At 42.5% G+C, this 19433-nt stretch overlaps 1 protein-coding gene across 2 annotated transcripts in view; it reads left to right on the top strand.

Annotated features, from left to right (window-relative positions):
* The first annotated feature begins 530 nt into the window (after positions 1–530).
* The window catches only part of LOC139383469 (palmitoyltransferase ZDHHC14-like), a 113916-nt gene continuing 95013 nt past the window's right edge, over positions 531–19433 (top strand). For both annotated transcript variants that reach the window (XM_071128018.1, XM_071128017.1), the window contains exons 1-2: positions 531–1021; positions 4595–4904. In XM_071128018.1, coding sequence (XP_070984119.1) covers positions 4660–4904 — 245 coding nt within the window. In that variant the 5' untranslated portion in view covers positions 531–1021; positions 4595–4659. The remainder of the gene's footprint in view (positions 1022–4594; positions 4905–19433) is intronic.

Genomic DNA, 19433 nt, shown 5'->3' with positions numbered 1-19433 from the left:
CCAGTCAAAATCTGTCCAAGGCGGAATACAGCGATAAGCAGACCAATAAATAGACAGCCTGCCTTCCCTCCTTTGGGAGAATGACTCCCATTGTTAGGGCGGAGACAAGAACATCTCGTCAGTATATACAGTATCTCTGCATTAACCCATATGAAGTCCCACCCAGTTGACTACTTCAAAATGGTGAAAGTCCTCAATCGCACTGCCCATGCTAAAACGGGCTTTTGGGCACCACAGTCCCCCATCTTTCTACATGATAAGTATTCATTCCCCTGCTGGCGCCAACATAGTAGTAGACTAGAATTCAGGATCTAACAGGGTCTAATTTTCATCATCTATTGATCATATTGTTATATTATTGAAGACATTAATGCTATTTTTTTGTATCATTCAAGCATTGGACATTTGTTTTCATTTTCTATCCAGATGTGCAATCAATTATATAATGGTTCACTAGCTACATTCCCCATAATTCCTGTTGCACAGCTATCCACTGACCAAAAAAAAAGAGGAGGAGCTGTGTGCAACGTATGTGGTAACGTTTTCTTGTTGCAATGAGCAGCGCAACGTGAGGGTGGCAGCAGTGGGAATACTTTCCCAACAATATAGCAAACACAGTGTGTGATATCGATGTTTCAGCAGCCTGTCTGGGAATAGTGTATCGCGCAAGCGAAGGAGTACGTGGCACAATGATCGGAATATCCTCAGATTTGGGATGTCTGTAGCTAGCTGGAAGAAGCGATCTTTCGTACTGCACGCAACGACTACCCAAGAGAGCCAGGATGGAGCATATCTTCTAAACATCCCTCGCGCTATCTGCTGCGGTTGAAGTGGTGTGGGACCGATGACCGTTCTATACGCTGACTTTCTATGAATGAAGCGTTTGGTGTTTTCAGACCAGGCATAAACGTTTTGTAATTCAGAGAGAAAGGATGATATTGGTTTCGACTGCAGTTCGCAACAAACCCGGATACAAGAGCGGAAAAAAGTGCCGTACCACAAGCAGTGTCGACTTACTTTGGTGAGCTGTCAGAGGGGTCGAAACACTAACGGTTAGAGGGATTAGGTTTCTGTGATGGTATGCCGCTGCTGATGTGACCGTAATGTTTGCTGAATGAAAACCGGTATTGGTTTACAGGAAACGACAGAACACTCAGAAGCCCCCCCCCCCCCGAGTCTCAATACAAGTATGTTACAATGTCGTTAGCTTAGCTAGCTGCATTTTCTTTTGTGTTGGTAGTTTGCTACTAGCTAACGTTAGCTGTCTATACCTAGCCGTAAAGTACATTTGCCGGATGATTTTCACGTAACATTAGTTAACGTTTGATTATTTGGTAGTGTTAGTTCCGTTAGCTAACTACACATTGTTACACCGGTGATATGAACGCTTCTGTACATCCCGTTACATTAACTAACTAGTGTAAAACATAGCAGACAAACGTTCAAATAACCTATTCTTGGCGATACTTTAAGTTCTCAATTCGCGAGAATTATATCTTATACATATCCGTGTCCAGTTGCAGGTGGTTCTCCAAAAAACAGATAATATTCAGAAAAGTATCAAATCCACGTTTTGAAGAGTTAGAAATGCCTCTTGCATGTGTGTAGATCTTTGTTTTGGTCGCGCTGTCATTTAGTTCCGCACGTGGCCGCGACTAGTTCCTGCAAAGATGCTGGGAAATGCAAGATCTCTGGCAACTAAAATGGCATGGGAACTCCTCACTCGGTGCCAAACGTGGATTTAATATATTTCTGAATATTCTCTGTTTTTTGGAGAACCACCTGCAACTGGGCACGACATGTATAATAACTTTTTGCCCGAATCGAGAGAATTAAAGTATCGCCAAGAAGAGGTTAGTTAAATGTGCCTGCTATGCTTTACACTAGCTAACGTATAAAGGTCTAAAGGAAAGGTTCACCCATTTTGAATGTTATATTGTTTTTGTGCATCTCTGAGTGATGTTCTAACGATTCCCTGGATCATTTAAATGTTTTCATGCGTTTCTGAGTTATTGGCGTTCAAGCAGGCATAAATCCGGCAGGTATGACGTAGAACGGTGATAAAACCGCTCTCACTGCTCTGGAAGTTAATATGAATACAAATTTTAGATCGCAAAAACGTCTATCATACATGTCAGATTTCAATACTGTCCGATGTCATAACTCGGGAGAAGGTCTTCTCTCAAATGAGCCATTGATAATATTTTTGCGAGTTTCCTACCTCGAGAAATGTGTTATTTAATGGAGGGCCTAGGGTGTATTGCTTGGTGCTGTTGCCACAGATATTATAGAAAGCACCATCTCCTTAAAAGTATATCCGCCGTTGCGAATGTTAGACTCCACTCTGTTTATTTATTTATTTTTATTTCACCTTTATTTAACCAGGTAGGCAAGTTGAGAACAAGTTCTCATTTACAATTGTGACCTGGCCAAGATAAAGCAAAGCAGTTCGACACATACGACACAGAGTTACACATGGAGTAAAACAAACATACAGTCAATAATACAGTATAAACAAGTCTATATACAATGTGAGCAAATGAGGTGAGATAAGGGAGGTAAAGGCAAAAAAAAGGCCATGGTGGCAAAGTAAATCCAAAATAGCAAGTAAAACACTGGAATGGTAGATTTGCAGTGGAAGAATGTGCAAAGTAGAAATAAAAATAATGGGTGAGGGAGATCGATCAGCAGGTTGAACATGGTGAGATTGTAGACTCCAACATGGATAGTGCAATTTGTTTAGGCGATTTTTACAGCTAACTAGCTACGTTACATGCTGATATTGTCTTTGGTATTGCTGTGTTTAGCTACGTTTGCTAGCCAGCCAGCCAGTCCATTGTATTGCGGATTTTGTAGTCGACTTGAGCTGCAACAGATTTCCACAAAGATTTTCAATGGTGCTACCAATCTTCTTATGATGGCGTATAACACAAAAATTAAACATTTGTTCACAAAAAATATTGTGCTCATTTATCACTGTAAATTAAAGGAATAAGTGGTTTTGGGTGGATTGTTAGCTGCTTTTAGCAACTCTAATATTTACACTAGGGTTGCTGGGAATTAGCTTGCAATAAAAAGGAATAGTCCGCCGAAAACTATTTAAACTTACTGTGTCGATTGTCTGTAGCCTTGGTCCTTATGCAGGGAGGAATTTGATAAAAAAAACACGATGGGACATAATTCAACAGAATTTACACAGGTGGGTCTGTTGTAGACCCATGCAGTTCCTCAGTAAGGTCAGTTCTGCTTTTTGTGCAAGTGTGGTGCATGTGCAGCAGAGTAAGCTGAAATGGAATTTTATTTAACTTTTGGCTTCCTGTGGACTATTTTTTTTATTTTTTTTGTAAGATAATTCCAAGCAACGCTAGTTTTAATGGCACTTGCTTAAGTACAGTGAAATGCCTTTCTTTCAAGCTCTAACCCCAACAATGCAGTAATCAATAACAATGTCATACTACAAATAATAAGGTATAACAAAAACACAAGATATAAGAAGAACACAATAAAGTAAGTAAGCATACTATATACAGGGTCAGTTCCAATACTATATTTACAATGTGCAGTGATACTGGATCAATAGAGGTAGATATGTATAGGGGTAAGGTGAATAGGCCTCAGGATATATGATAAACAGAGTAGCAGCAGCATATGTGAGTGGGTGTGTGTAGTCAGTATAAATGTATGTGCATGTTATGTGTGTGTGAGCAAATGATGGAGTGAGTGTTTGTGTTGGAGAATCAGTGTGTGTAGTGTAGGGCTCTGAGTATGCATAGAGAAAGTGCAAAAATAATAAAATAGTCCGTGCAGCCATTTTGTTAGCTATTTAGCAGTATTATGGCAAAGGGATAGAAGCTGTTCGTGAGCCTGTTGGTGTCAGACTTGATGCACCGGTACCGCCTGCCGTGTGGAAGCAGAGAGAACAGTCTATGGCTTTGGTTGTTGGAGTCTTTAACGATTTTCCGGGCCTTTCTTTCACACCGCCTGATATAGCGATCCTGAATGGCAGGGAGCTGTCCGAACCACTAGGCTGTCCGCACCGCGCTGGTGTGTAAATACTAGCGTTGCTAAAAGCAGCTAGGGTATGGAAGCATTCACCTTTCACCGCCATAACAATGTGTGGCTAGGGCCAAGGAAATTAAACAATTCTTTGCTAGTTGCTAGCCAGCTAGCTAGTGAAAAGTTTCAAGCATGTGAGAAACTGTCAATTGTAGCTAGCTAGTTATCTTAGTGGTAAAATGGGTAGCCAAGTAGGTCTGGTTGTCATGCTAGAGAAATGTGTGTGCTGAGATTTAGCTACATGAACTCATAAAACATTAGCTGTCTGATTAAACATGACTTCTTAAATGGTAGCTAGCTAATCTTAAAAATCCATACAACCTCATCAGCCATAATAAAATGAAAATGAAAAGTGATCCTAAAGTCAGACTGATCCCAGATCTGTTTGTGTTGTTTTGCCAACTGCTGTTCATTGTCTTTTTGGCATGACAGCAACCATAGGAGTTGGCTAGGGCTGTATACACCACCCACATATCTGGGACCAGGCTATAATCAGACCACTTTCTTTCCAGTAACATAATAGTTGCTTTCATTACAGCGGCGCTTGTACCCCCTGGCCCTGGACTGCTTCAACTGTTGGGGGATCTCACTGAGTGACCATTGATGCTGCATCTCAGGGTTGCTGAGCCTATGCGAGAGTGCGAGTACAGCCAGATCAGCACTCGCAGCTCGACCCCGATGGAGACTCCATACAAGAAGAGGACCCCAAAGAGGAGGAAGTGGCAAGCCTTCCCAGGGCGGAATAAATTTTTCTGCAATGGGAGGATCATGATGGCCAGGCAGACAGGGGTCTTCTACCTTACCCTTGTCCTAATTCTCGTCACAAGCGGACTCTTCTTCGCTTTTGAGTAAGTAGCTAAAGGTTTTGCCCTTTGATTTTGCCATCGTTTCTTTGGCCATGCTCCCTTTGCCTATGAACTGGGCATTGGGGCTGTCTGGAGTTTTGGTGTGCTGTAGCTAACAAAGAGCCAGGGTTTATGGCCCAACCTGTCACTGTGTATTAGCCAGGGGTGGCCTGCATGTGGATGAGACTGGCTCTCTCACTCACTGTTCCTCAAGGTGCTCTTTCACCCTGAGCTGTCGTATTGAGCAGCGTCTTGGAGTTGGCAGAGGGTTTAAAGCCTTTTCATTCCGTTAGCTCAGCTCTAATGTTTAATCTTAGACATTTTTCTGGAAGTGTCATGGCAATTAATTAGAGGGTAGATACTGTAGCGTAGGTAGGCTACTTGTCTTAACTCTCATTCATCACTCTTACTGACAGCCAGGACAGCCTAACTTGATGTCCATGTGCCTCTCGGGTTAGTAATCATGGTAACACTTGTCTAGTTTCTTTTGAAAAGGTGTGGCTGCTCTAGTTTGTCTGTCATAGTCACCGCCTCTTTGTTTGAGTGACTGCACTATACGATACTTGTCCATGCATGTAGATTGGGGCGGCAGGTAGCCTAGTGGTTAGAGCGTTGGGCCAGTAACTGAAAGGTTGCTGGATCGAATCCCCGAGCTAACAAGGAAAAATCTGTCATTCTGCCCCTGACCAAGGTAGTTATTAACCCACTGTTCTCCGTGCGCTGATGACGTAGATGTTGATTTAAGGCATTTCAGTTGTACAACTGACCACTTTGCTGCATAAGCCTTAAATGGTCAGTCCTTTCCAAATAAATTAATTTCAGTTTCATTAGCATTTTTGTTCTAGACAACTCCTCTTCCCTCATTCTTTCTCTCTTGCGTACACACACAGCAACACACATGTAATCCAAACCCCATCCATTCTAAACACAGCAGTGAGAAACAAAAGTATATGACTTCTCTGAAGTACCAGATTTCCCCAGCAACTGGTTTACCCTGTTTTTAGGAAACTTCTACAGATCTGTCAGACTTGCTTGTTTTACAAGCATTCTACTGCACCTGCCATAACATCTGCAAATCTGTGTATGTGACCAATAAACTTTGATTTGATTTGTTGTGACACATTGTTTACTTCATGTGGTGAAGTGTGGAGCCTGTAAAGCCAGAGAGCTGAGTCCCCACTTCTCCTCTCTATGGCTTCATAACAGCTGCCTGCTGCAGCTCTATGCTGGACCAGTCATCCACTCTCTCCCTGCTAGTCCTCCTGACGAATCATTCCTTGTCACAATCTGCTTCTTTTCCTACCTTGGCTTGGATGTTGTTGCTGATTCAGGACAGGCAGCTTTTCTCACTAGGGGTTCCGTATGCATGATCAAGACCTGGGTATATTCTTTGTCATATCAATGTAAAAACCTTTTCCATGTTGTCATTTCTGCTAATCCTGACCTGCTGCCGGTTCCATTCCGTTAGTAGTGCTCTGCATTATGTGAGAGAAGTTGACCTCCTGCCTTCCACCAACTTTATCAGCTAGACTTGTGTAAACCCACCTCAGTGCCATCACTGTCATAACCCCAGTCGCCAAGAACAACTCTGGTTGTGAGCATTCATCACTGTAAAAAATAGGCTACAAGTTATATTTTGGCCAGTGCAGAGCTGTCTGTATATTAACCATTCAATCCTCACACAGGGACCTCCATCCACACACCTGGAGAATACTAGCTGCTTCCTAGTGAAACACCCCTTAGGGCTTAATTTCCTGCCTACCTGCCCTGCCCAGTTGAACCACCACTCTCTCTCGGTGTCGCCTGCTGCCTCTGTTTGTTATCACTACAGTGTTCCGTTCACAGGAACAGCAGAGGACGACGGAGAGCTCAGTACCGTAGGCTCAGTAATGTCGCATCTCCTCTCTCCAGACCTGTAGGCCACCCGAGTCCTCCTGACTATCCTCTCTGTCCACCCCTGTTCAGCTGAGAGGAGCCAGCTATCTATCGGACAGGGTGCTTGCTAGTCAGGACATTGAACCTGCTCACTGTGGTTTGCTGTCCTCGACTTTAATGTGTCTAGATTTGCTGTGTATTTCCTACCTTTCACACGCCGGTGCTAGTCCAGCCCAGGGCATTGTCGTGAACGTCTAGCCTAATCCCTATTGGTGCCTGCCTGATGCCATAATGCTAAACCCTCATTCTCCTTCAGATGCATATCATGAACAAGGTTGAAGGTGTGTTGTAGCCAAATGGCAGAGGCTTGGTTGTCTGCCTGTCACTAGCCTTAAACTCACATCAGAGGTCCAGTCTGGTGAGGTCATCCATTGTTCCTCTGCGTTCTCCAGACTTCCGTCCAGTTGGTGGAGAGAAAGCGGAGATGTATGAAGCAGTAAAGCTTGGGAGGCAGCAGGAAAAGCAGATGTGGTCTTCATCCCTCTTATTGTCCCCCATCTCAGAAAGAGATACTCGGCTATTTATGTATGGTAAGCCCTCTTAGTGAAAGCCAGACTCTGGTCTGTTTATTATTCTGTTCTGTTGCTCCCGCCCAGACGCCCATGTGCTCTGTTGCAACTTGCACGTGTTCCCCCTTTCCCCCTGTAAGAGTTTTACCCAGACAAATGTTTGAAGTAGTTATTTTGAGGCACTGTAGTTCATGTCCTTTAGAAAGTACTGTAGGCCTTGTTCCACAGTACTTCCCGTTGTCCAAGGAAACTCTCTGAACTCTTGTTTGTCTATGAAAAACTATATTCTGGACTGAACATAGGCTTAGTTATTTAAAGCAGCTAGCTTGTGACACTGCACATATGAGGTGTGTGTGTGTGTGTGTGTGTGACATGCAGCAAAACATAATAGATGACACGCAAGATCCAGTGACCCTCTCTCTCTCAAGCTTGCTCTTGCCCTCGCTCGCACGCCAGCTCCCGCCCTCTCTCACTCGTGCCCTCTCTCCTCGCTCTCTGTTGATGCTTAGTTCAGACAACTATGGTTGCTATTAGACTCGCTGCTTTGTCTCGCTCTCTGAAATTTGTGCAAGACTGAGAGCTGCAGATCCCCCTTTGTTTGTTTGCCACATTGTCTCGAGAGTAAAATATACATCTACCACATGTGGCGTGCAAGTCTCTGTGTGTGCAGGGATGGAATTGTTTATTGAATTTAAGGGGCATTTCTGCACCCTCTGACTTGTATAATCGGGTGGGTAGGTGAGTGTACATTCGCGTGATTCTCATGTGTGGTTGCGTGGGTATGTGTGTTATGGTTGCCCACTGTGTGACCTCATTCTGAATGTCATCTCTCTGTGTGACATTCTGAATGTTTTACTTCAATAATAAGAAATGCCAGTTCCTTCCTGCCACACAGCAGCAAAAACACACAACGCAACAGTTAGGCTACTGCCAGGGATCGCATGATGATGTAGTGACCTAACGCTAATTTCAACTAACACATGATGACTTTGCATTTGGCGAAATGTAAGGGTAATGGAAATGTTTAACCAGTAATGTTATGGTGAGTATGTTTAGTGTGGTTTTTGAGTGGGTGTTGGCAAGCAGGATCTTGTTTTACACACACACACACACACAAGGGATGTGACAAATGGAAAAATGTTCTTAACATTTAAACTGACCGTAAAAAATCTAAAACAAATCCATAAAAAAATAAAAAATATAGGAAGTGATAATTCTGTGTGAATTATTGAATTATGTGAACAATGGAGAATATGGTCCTATTGTGTATGGTGTTCCTATGCTAAGGGGTAATTACATTTTTTTCTACCACAGTCCGGCTGAATATCAAACTCAACACTTGGCCCCTAAGCCCTTTTAACTCAACACTTGCTTTTATGTTCGATAGTGATCACTCGAGTCTTCAAGTGTTTTGGCCAAAATTAGCATTGAGACGATGCACACTCGATGTCCCAACTGCCACTTATCAATATTCCAACATTCTGAATCATTCACAAGCATTGTTCACCCACGACTTGTCTTGTGCGTGACTCACTCACTATGAAACACGAGCACTTGGGCCGACGGACACACATACGGACACGCAATATTTCTTCCATGGCAAAAGTGAAAACACGGAGCAGATAACTCTTTGGCCCTTTAAAAAAAACAAACACATACAGCATGTATGTAATCTATATGGCAACCGGGGAGTAGGGGCAAAGTAGTGTTTCAAAAGGAGTGGATGCATGGAAAGCGAATCGGCTAATTGGGCAGATTTATTGCCACTCGACCGTGGCTAGTTGCACGACGAGTCGATAATCCGGTGCGAATGACTAGTGCGCCGGTGTTGTATCGACGTGCCTGCCGAACTGAGGTGCTTCCTACTGGGAAACTGTATCACGGTGTCGCCGCCGGCGTTACCTAACATGGCACTTTTTCCCCCTCCCTCCCATGGTTTGATTTGAACTAGGATAGCAGCCTATGGAAGAAATAACTAATATTGATAACCGTCTAGACGTCACCTTGATACATGTACAGTCTACTACTCAATGGGGAGGGGCATGAATGGCAATAACACCGGGACACAGTGCCCTTTGTTCCCGCTTGCCAAGCCCTACTGTCACTCTGATAGTGGTTACCTAATGGACAATATTTTTATTTTATTTTTTATTTATCCGTTATTTTACCAGGTAAGTTGACTGAGAACACATTCTCATTTGGGGGATAAACTGGGGATTATTAGGTTACCGTGATGGTTTGAGGGCCAGATTGGGAATTTAGCCAGGACACCGGGGTTAACACTCTTACGATAAGTGCCATGGGATCTTTAATGACCTCAGTGTCAGCACACCCGTTTAACGTCCCATCCGAAAGACGGCACCCTACACAGGGCAGTGTCCCCAATCACTGCCCATATTTTTTTTTAGGCCAGAGGAAAGAGTGCCTTCTACTGGCCCTCCAACACCACTTCCAGCAGCATCTGGTCTCCCATCCATATCAGGGCGACAGTCACAGTAAGCACATGCATACATGCAACAGTACTTTTAATAAAAAATAAACAATTGTCTGTTTTAGAACTGAAAACGTTAAATTTATTTTTGGAAAACTAACTATGAAATTTGACTGACTGGTGCACGGTATAGCAAACATGTTTTTTTTCTGTAGAACAAACTGTTTGGTACTAGAATTGGACACTTTCGGTACTTTTGTCAAATGTGTCTTCCGTCGTAAACTGAGAGGATCAAGTATGTCTATCAGCGCAGCCGTTGTCCCCACACGAGCGCCTCTGTGCATGCCTCTTGCCTGCTCAACGTACTTGTTGCTAGAGCTACCACTGCACTGGGAATCTGGTCTGCATCATGTTCGCTTCCCACTCATGCTGCACAGAAGTTAACACACTTGAATAATTCAACACGGCATGTTGAAACTGTAGTGTTAATTACTGTTCACAAAACAATGTCCATAGAGGCTAGAACACTTTACAATGCAAGAAGATACCGGTAGCTTCCAGCTTTGTAGGCTAATTTCCTTGCTAGCTTACAGTTGAAGCTAACATCAATTCACATCCCTGGTACTTTGTTTGTGATAATATGCTAATTATTTTCTTTGTATTTTAGCTATCAGTTAAAACAGTTCTCAGAGCAGGCTCAACTTGTCATTTATGGCAGTTGGACAAGTTGTCTGCTCTGAGAACTGTTTTTACTGATAACTAAAATGCAAAGAATTCAGGTACTGACCTTCCTGATCCCTCCCATAGGTGAAAAGCAGGCTCTACTCTGTGTAAATAGCAAATGTACCTTTTCGGGCAAGTGATCATAATCTTCGGGCAACCAAAAAGTACTCCTGAAACTACCCTGACTTGCCTGATCTGCAAGTGCCTTTCAAACTTTTTAAAGGGATATTTCAAATTCCCTTTATATATTCCCAAATTTATAAAGTGAAATATTGGTTTTCTTACCCTGTAAGCAGTCTATGGACAAGGTATGACAGCAATCCATGCGTTGGTTTTATTTCCTTGGCACTGTTTCCAAAGAACGTTTTTAGCATGGGATTTTATTAGCATTTTTCACACCATGTCCTAATCATTCAAAAGTATCTCAAAAGTATTGTGAAGCTCAACAAAGTTACTGATTTAAACATCATACAAGGAAATTGCTAATATCGGTCCCATGACTTGAATGGGATTTGTGCAACCAGGGCATGTGGAAACAGTGCCAGTGAAACTAAACCAAAGCATTGATTTGCTGTCTTAACTTGTCCATAGACTGCTTACAGGGTAAAGATTTGTATTTTTTTTTGTAATTTGAGTGAATTGTCCCTTAATGTCAACCCCTCTTCATCATAGCTTCCTATTTCAATGACAGGCAGTGCCACTAGGAGTGTGGTTTAAGTTGCCATCAACTATTGAGTGAGCTTTATCTTCTTGTACCACATCTACAACTAACCATAACTGAGCTCAGAGCTGTACAGTACAGGTGGGTCTAGATCAGTCCCCATCAAAGCAGGGCATCAGAAACCAGCACAAAGAATGTCTATATGATCACAATACCAGTGGAGCTGCTAATCATAACGCTACTCTCCATCCCCACATCAGGATTAATGCCAGTGGAGCTGCTAATCATAACGCTACTCTCCATCCCCACATCAGGATTAATGCCAGTGGAGCTGCTAATCATAACGCTACTCTCCATCCCCACATCAGGATTAATGCCAGTGGAGCTGCTAATCATAACGCTACTCTCCATCCCCACATCAGGATTAATGCCAGTGGAGCTGCTAATCATAACGCTACTCTCCATCCCCACATCAGGATTAATGCCAGTGGAGCTGCTAATCATAACGCTACTCTCCATCCCCACATCAGGATTAATACCAGTGGAGCTGCTAATCATAACGCTACTCTCCATCCCCACATCAGGATTAATGCCAGTGGAGCTGCTAATCATAACGCTACTCTCCATCCCCACATCAGGATTAATGCCAGTGTATGCTATTTTGTTTATGTTCTGTTTGCTCGTCGTGCTGAAGTGCTCTGTCATTATTTAAATGATCCCGTAGAGCATCGGCTGCAGCTATCCAACCCAGTGGTGAATCATACCCTCTCATTTTCAGGGCATGGCTGTGACTGAGCAGGCAGCAGCCAGGTAGCTCTGACAGGATGGCTTGGTTACTCTGACATGATGGCTTGGTTACTCTGACAGGATGGCTTGGTTACTCTGACAGGATGGCTTGGTTACTCTGACAGGATGGCTTGGTTACTCTGACAGGATGGCTTGGTTACTCTGACAAGATGGCTTGGTTACTCTGACAGGATGGCTTGGTTACTCTGACAGGATGGCTTGGTTACTCTGACAGGATGGCTTGGTTACTCTGACAGGATGGCTTGGTTACTCTGACAGGATGGCTTGGTTACTCTGACAGGATGGCTTGGTTACTCTGACAGGAGGGCTTGGTTACTCTGACAGGATGGCTTGGTTACTCTGACAGGATGGCTTGGTTATTCTGACAGGATGGCTTGGTTACTCAGTGGGGTATGGAATAGGATTAAACTCGACTTTCATTTGTTATAGCCTAAGAGTTATTGAGTTTGACAACGTTTGCTGCATTTCTGTAACATCTCATTGTCCATCTCCTTTTTCAGAGATTGTTTGTAGAATAATGTCAGGATGCCTTTTGGTTACAGACACTGGGGCGGCAGGGTAGCCTAGTGGTTAGAGTGTTTGACTAGGAACCGAAAGGTTGCAAGTTCAAATCTCCGAGTTGACAAGGTCATTCTGCCCCTGAACAGGCAGTTAAAAATGTTGAAAATAAGAATTTCTTCTTAACTGACTTGCCTAGTTAAAGAAAGGTAAAGTAAATAAAAATAGTCTCGGGATGTATGTTCCCAAGATGAGACTAGGCCTTATTGAACACCCCAGGCAAAGCATTAATAGCAAATTATTGTAACTGCGTCCATCAGAGAATACAGCAGGTAAAAAATCCCTCAGACAAGGATGTTGGGAATAGTTGTTTTTTTATTACAAAGGTGCATTATGTCGCTTCTCTCGGAACACGGGGCAGAACTAAGGTAATATGTTTTGGAGGACTATGCAAAGGCAGAACTCCTGAAACTGGTAAGTCAATCCCTCCAGGGGCAGCCAAATGCAGGCTATTGTGAAAGAGTTCAGTATGCTTCTGAAGGCAACTTTTTGGCACAGCCACACCCGCAACACACACAGTTTCCTGAGAATAAAGCACACGCTTTCCTGAGAGGGGGAGTTTGTTCTATGCCTACATAAAGTCTCTCAATGAGTCAGCAAGAAACCACTTACAAGTGTCACCTGCCCTTTTGAAAAACATCCTGATGGAACTTAACCTGTCTTTCACAGCATCCCAACCATAGAGTTCAAACTGCTTTTCAATACTCTACATTTCATAAACTGGATTTAATTGACACACTTACCACTTGCGTTGCATAACTGGTCAGTGAACAATGACTAAGTGAGGTAGAATACTAAACTATGCTAAAGGTCATCCAGCCTCATCTGTGTGTTTAGCAAACATTTCCCTGTTTGGACAAGTCGTTCCTAACGGGTCACTTCTTGTCATGTACTTTCCTGTTTCTCTCTTTCCTGCGAAGCCGAGAGAGGCTAATAATCTGGGTCAGATGGTTTAGACCCATTAAGGTTGCTGCCCCGATCATCGGCAAGCCTATCTCCAACCTTTTTAACCTGTCTCCTTTCTGAAGAGGTTCCCATTGCTTGGAAGGCAGCCACAATTTGTCCTTTATTTAAACTGTGAAAGGCCTATTTCTATTTTGCCCTGTTTATCAAAAGTGTTGGAAAAATAATCAACTGACTGGCTTTCTTGATTTCTGTAGTATTCTCTGGAATGCAATATGGTTTCCGCTCAGGTTATGGATGTGTCACTGCAACCTTAAAGGTCCTCAATGACGTCACCATTGCCCTTGATTCTGAACAATATTGTGCTGCTATTTGTATTGACTTGGCCAAAATGTTTACCGGTAGACAATTCCATTCTTGTTGGTCAACTAAGGAGTATTGGGGTCTCTGAGGGGTCTTTGGCCTGGTTTTCTAACTACCTCAGAGTGCAGTGTATAAAGTCAGAAAATCTGCTGTCTCAGCCACTGCCTGTTACCAAGGGAGTATTCCAAGGTGCGATCCTAGGCCCGGCGCTCTTCTCAATTTACATCAACAACATACAGTTGAAGTCAGAAGTTTACATACACATTAGCCAAATACATTAACTCAGTTTTTTCACAATTCCTGACATTTAATACAAATAAAAATGTGTTGTCTTTGGTCAGTTAGGATCACCACTTTATTTTAAGAATGTGAAATGTCAGAATAATATTAGTGAATGATTTATTATAGCTTTTATTTCTTTCATCACATTCCTAGTGGGTCAGAACTTTACATACAGTGGGGCAAAAAAGTATTTAGTCAGCCACCAATTGTGCAAGTTGTCCCACTTAAAAAGATGAGAGAGGCCTGTAATTTTCATCATAGGTACACTTCAACAGACAGACAAAATGAGAAAAAAAATCCAGAAAATCACTGTGGGATTTTTAATGAATTTATTTGCAAATTATGGTGGAAAATAAGTATTTGGTCACCTACAAACAAGCAAGATTTCTGGCTCTCACAGACCTGTAACTTCTTCTTTAAGAGGCTCCTCTGTCCTCCACTCGTTACCTGTATTAATGGCACCTGTTTGAACTTGTTATCAGTATTAAAGACACCTGTCCACAACCTCAAACAGTCACACTCCAAACTCCACTATGGCCAAGACCAAAGAGCTGTCAAAGGACACCAGAAACAAAATTGTAGACCTGCACCAGGCTGGGAAGACTGAATCTGCAATAGGTAAGCAGCTTGATTTGAAGAAATCAACTGTGGGAGCAATTATTAGGAAATGGAAGACATACAAAACCACTGATAATCTCCCTCAATCTGGGGCTCCACGCAAGATCTCACCCCGTGGGGTCAAAATGATCACAAGAACGGTGAGCAAAAATCCCAGAATCACACGGAGGGACCTAGTGAATGACCTGCAGAGAGCTGGGACCAAAGTAACAAAGCCTACCATCAGTAACACACTACGCCGCCAGGGACTCAAATCCTGCAGTGCCAGACGTGTCCCCCTGCTTAAGCCAGTACATGTCCAGGCCCGTCTGAAGTTTGCTAGAGAGCATTTGGATGATCCAGAAGAAGATTGGGAGAATGTCATATGGTCAGATGAAACCAAAATATAACTTTTTGGTAAAAACTCAACTCGTCGTGTTTGGAGGACAAAGAATGCTGAGTTGCATCCAAAGAACACCATACCTACTGTGAAGCATGGGGGTGGAAACATCATGCTTTGGGGCTGTTTTCCTGCAAAGGGACCAGGACGACTGATCCGTGTAAAGGAAAGAATGAATGGGGCCATGTATCATGAGATTTTGAGTGAAAACCTCCTTCCATCAGCAAGGGCATTGAAGATGAAACGTGGCTGGGTCTTTCAGCATGACAATGATCCCAAACACACAGGCCCGGGCAACGAAGGAGTGGCTTCGTACAAAGCATTTCAAAGTCTTGGAGTGGCCTAGCCAGTCTCCAGATCTCAACCCCATAGAAAATCTTTGGTGGGAGTTGAAAATCCGTGTTGCCCAGCAACAGCCCCAAAACATCACTGCTCTAGAGGAGATCTGCATGGAGGAATGGGCCAAAATACCAGCAACAGTGTGTGAAAACCTTGTGAAGACTTACAGAAAACGTTTGACCTCTGTCATTGCCAACAAAGGGTATATAACAAAGTATTGAGAAACTTTTGTTATTGACCAAATACTTATTTTCCACCATAATTTGCAAATAAATGAATCAAAAAATCCTACAATGTGATTTTCTGGATATTTTTTCTCATTTTGTCTGTCATAGTTGAAGTGTACCTATGATGAAAATTACAGGCCTCATCTTTTTAAGTGGGAGAACTTGCACAATTGGTGGCTGACTAAGTACTTTTTTGCCCCACTGTACACTCAATTAGTATTTGGTAGCATTGCCTTAAACCATTTAAACTTGGGTCAAACGTTTCGGGTAGCCTTCCACAAGCTTCCCACAATAAGTTGGGTTAATTTTGGCATTCCTCCTGACAGAGCTGGTGTAACTGAGTCAGGTTTGTAGGCCTCCTTGCTCGCACATGCCTTTTCAGTTCTGCCCACAAATTTTCTATGGGATTGAGGTCAAGGCTTTGTGATGGCCACTCTAATACCTTGACTTTGTTGTCCTTAAGCCATTTTGCCACAACTTTGGAAGTATGCTTGCGGTCATTGTCCATTTGGAAGACCCATTTGCGACCAAGCTTTAACTTCCTGACTGATGTCTGGAGATGTTGCTTCAATATGTCCACGCAATTTTCCTATCTCATGATGCCATCTATTTTGTGAAGTGCACCAGTGCCTCCTACAGCAAAGCACCCCCACAACATGATGCTGCCACCCCCATGCTTCACGGTTGGGATGGTGTTCTTCGGTTTGCAATCCTCCTCCTTTTTCCTCCAAACATAACGATGGTCATTATGGCCAAACAGTTCCATTTTTGTTTCATCAGACCGGAGGACATTTCTCGAAAGTACGATTTTTGCCCCCATGTGCAGTTGCGAACCGTAGTCTGGCTTTTTTATGGCGGAATAATTTTGCACGCCCAATTTTTCAGTTTTTGATTTGTTAAAGTTTGAAATATCCAATAAATGTTGTTCCACTTCATGATTGTGTCCCACTTGTTGTTGATTCTTCACAAAAAAATACAGTTTTATATCTTTATGTTTGAAGCCTGAAATGTGGCAAAAGGTCGCAAAGTTCAAGGGGGCCGAATACTTTCGCAAGGCACTGTATATTTTGTTTGTATTTTTTATCCCTGGCCCCTTCCCCGCAGGAGGCCTTTTGGTAGGCTGTCATTGTAAATAAGAATTTTTTTCTTAACTGACTTGCCTAGTTAAATAAAGATGAAATAAAATAAAATAAAATAAAATCTGTCAGCCTGGCTCAGTCCAACCAGGCAGGAATCAAGTTGTGTTCACTCTCTCTTTGTCTGTTCTTCCCTCTCATCCCCAACACCCCCAGTCGGTCGCTGACCTTCTCATGCTACCGTGTCTATTCACTTGGATGGGGGTAATTGAGTGTGTTGCATGTGTCGGCGGATTATTACTACTAACACATTTTGAAGGATTTCACGCCCACGTGCACAAATGCACTGCAAGGCTTTGATTTTGTTCCACTGGGAGCACATCTTGCCCAAATAATGTGAGAAACAACTTGAGAACATGACAACAAATACATAACAGCTTTCACTGTGTTTAACAGACAAACTATATCAGTCACGGTAAGTTCAAGCCTTTTGTGCAATTAAGTGCAATGAGAATGCGATCAAACATAATGTTGACAAAGCTCTGAATCTATAGGCTATAGTTTAAAAAGTAATTAATATCTTCTGCTTAAGGTCACGAAGGCTGCTGCTTTAATGGGCTAAGCGCAGAGTAATTCATGGAAATGACATGAAAGTAATTAATTAATGTTTGATAATAATTTGCTTATTGGCTAACTAGCCTGCTGAATCATTTTCATTGTGTTCTGCAAATGCAGCGTTCAGTGCTTTCTTTTACATTTCAGCTGGGCAATTCCATGGTAACGGAAATGCTCTGAGACTTAAGATTTTTCACTTAAATTGTCTGCCAAACAAAAACCATGATTTCAAACAAACCATTCAACTCTCTGCACAAGGACTAATTTTTAACAATTTACATAAACACATTTACTGGATGAACTATGCAGATGCAAGTTTGGTAACAGAATTTCTGTAAAATTTCCCTCCGTTTATTTGTCCACGTTTTCCAAAAGCTCCAAATTAAGATTCAACGATGTCTGCAGAAAGAATGGGGTGTCAGCTATGACATGTCATGTTTACTTTGAAAAATCTAATTTGATTATTGAACTACAGTAAGTGAAGTGGATTTACACCTGGTAACGGAATGTTCTCATGGGTCCCTGATCTGTAACTGCATAATTATGGATATGAATGTCATTCTTTTCATGGTGGTGTATCCTGAATAGGTACTCAAAGGTATAAATATGCAATATCCTCCTTTGCATATTTGGGTATTAATCTACACACTGGCTATTATTTTAATGAGCTCTGTCTCCAAACAAGACTAAATTTGTTTGGACCGGACCATATCTGAAAGAATCAAAGATGTCTATGTTTAACAAGTTTGTACAGCGCAGTAGAGTACAATAGAGTACAGCACAAAGCAGTAGATTGTTGTGTAGTCAACTCTGTGCTCTACTGTGTACTGTACTGAACTCTACTGTACTGTGATTAACTATACTCTTACTCTTCTGTGCTGTACTGTGCTGTCCAAACTTGTGAACCCAACTGTGGTTTGTGACTACTATGATTTCCCATTGTAGTCAATTTAATTGCAGAAATTGCGTTACAGATTTGGTAACGGAAATTTGAGTTTTAATCACTTTTTTTGCTCATGAATGATCAGAAACACAAACAGATTGATAGGTCTACCTTTTACTTGTTACTTTTAAGAACTTTCATTACTCTCCCTCTTAAAAGATATTTGGGTTTTTGGTAACCTAATGTCAAGGCACAAGGCATGTTTCATAAACTGACAGAAGGCGGAAATGTATAAGAAAGCTACTGTAAATATGTGTTATGAGTTGGCAGGGACCTTTAACATCGATGTATTTCTAATACCTTCAGACTTTTTTTTTATGGATGTTTTCTAAGAATGCTTTTCTGTTTGAACAGAAATCAAAGCATTTGCTTATGCCTAACTTTTTGTTTAAAGTGATGTATGTACCGTCGTGGCCAAATTTTGAGATTGAAACAAATATTAATTTTCACAAAGTCTGCTGCCTCAGTTTGTATGGTGGCAATTTGCATATACTCCAGAATGTTATTGAGAGTGATCAGATGAATTGCAATGAATTGCCAAGTCCCTCTTTGCCATGCAAATGAACTGCCCCCCCCCCTCCCCCCCCCAAAACATTAACACTGCATTTCAGCCCTGCCACAAAAGGACCAGCTGACATCATGTCAGTGATTCTCTCATTAACACAGGTGTGAGTGTTGACGAGGACCAGGCTGGAGATCACTCTGTCATGCTGATTGAGTTCGAATAACATACTGGAAGCTTCAAAAGGTGGGTGGTGCTTGGAATCATTGTTCTTCCTCTGTCAGCCTTGGTTACCTGCAAGGAAACACGTGCCGTAATCATTGCTTTGCACAAAAAGGGCTTCACAGGCAAGGATATTGCTGCCAGTAAGATTGACCCGAAATCAACCATTTATCGGATCATCAAGAACTTCAAGGAGAGCGGTTCAATTGTTGTGAAGAAGGCTTCAGGGCGCCCAAGAAAGTCCAGCAAGCGCCAGACGTTCTCCTAAAGTTGATTCAGCTGCGGGATCGGGGTACCACCAGTACAGAGCTTGCTCAGGAATGGCAGCAGGCAGGTGTGAGTGCATCTGCATGCACAGTGAGGCGAAGACTTTTGGAGGATGGCCTGGTGTCAAGAAGGGCAGCAAGGAAGCCACTTCTCTCCAGGAAAAACATCAGGG

Source organism: Oncorhynchus clarkii, chromosome 25 (genome assembly GCF_045791955.1).
Source record: "Oncorhynchus clarkii lewisi isolate Uvic-CL-2024 chromosome 25, UVic_Ocla_1.0, whole genome shotgun sequence".
Taxonomy (NCBI): Eukaryota; Metazoa; Chordata; class Actinopteri; order Salmoniformes; family Salmonidae; genus Oncorhynchus; species Oncorhynchus clarkii.
This window is presented reverse-complemented; position numbering and strand designations above follow the sequence as displayed.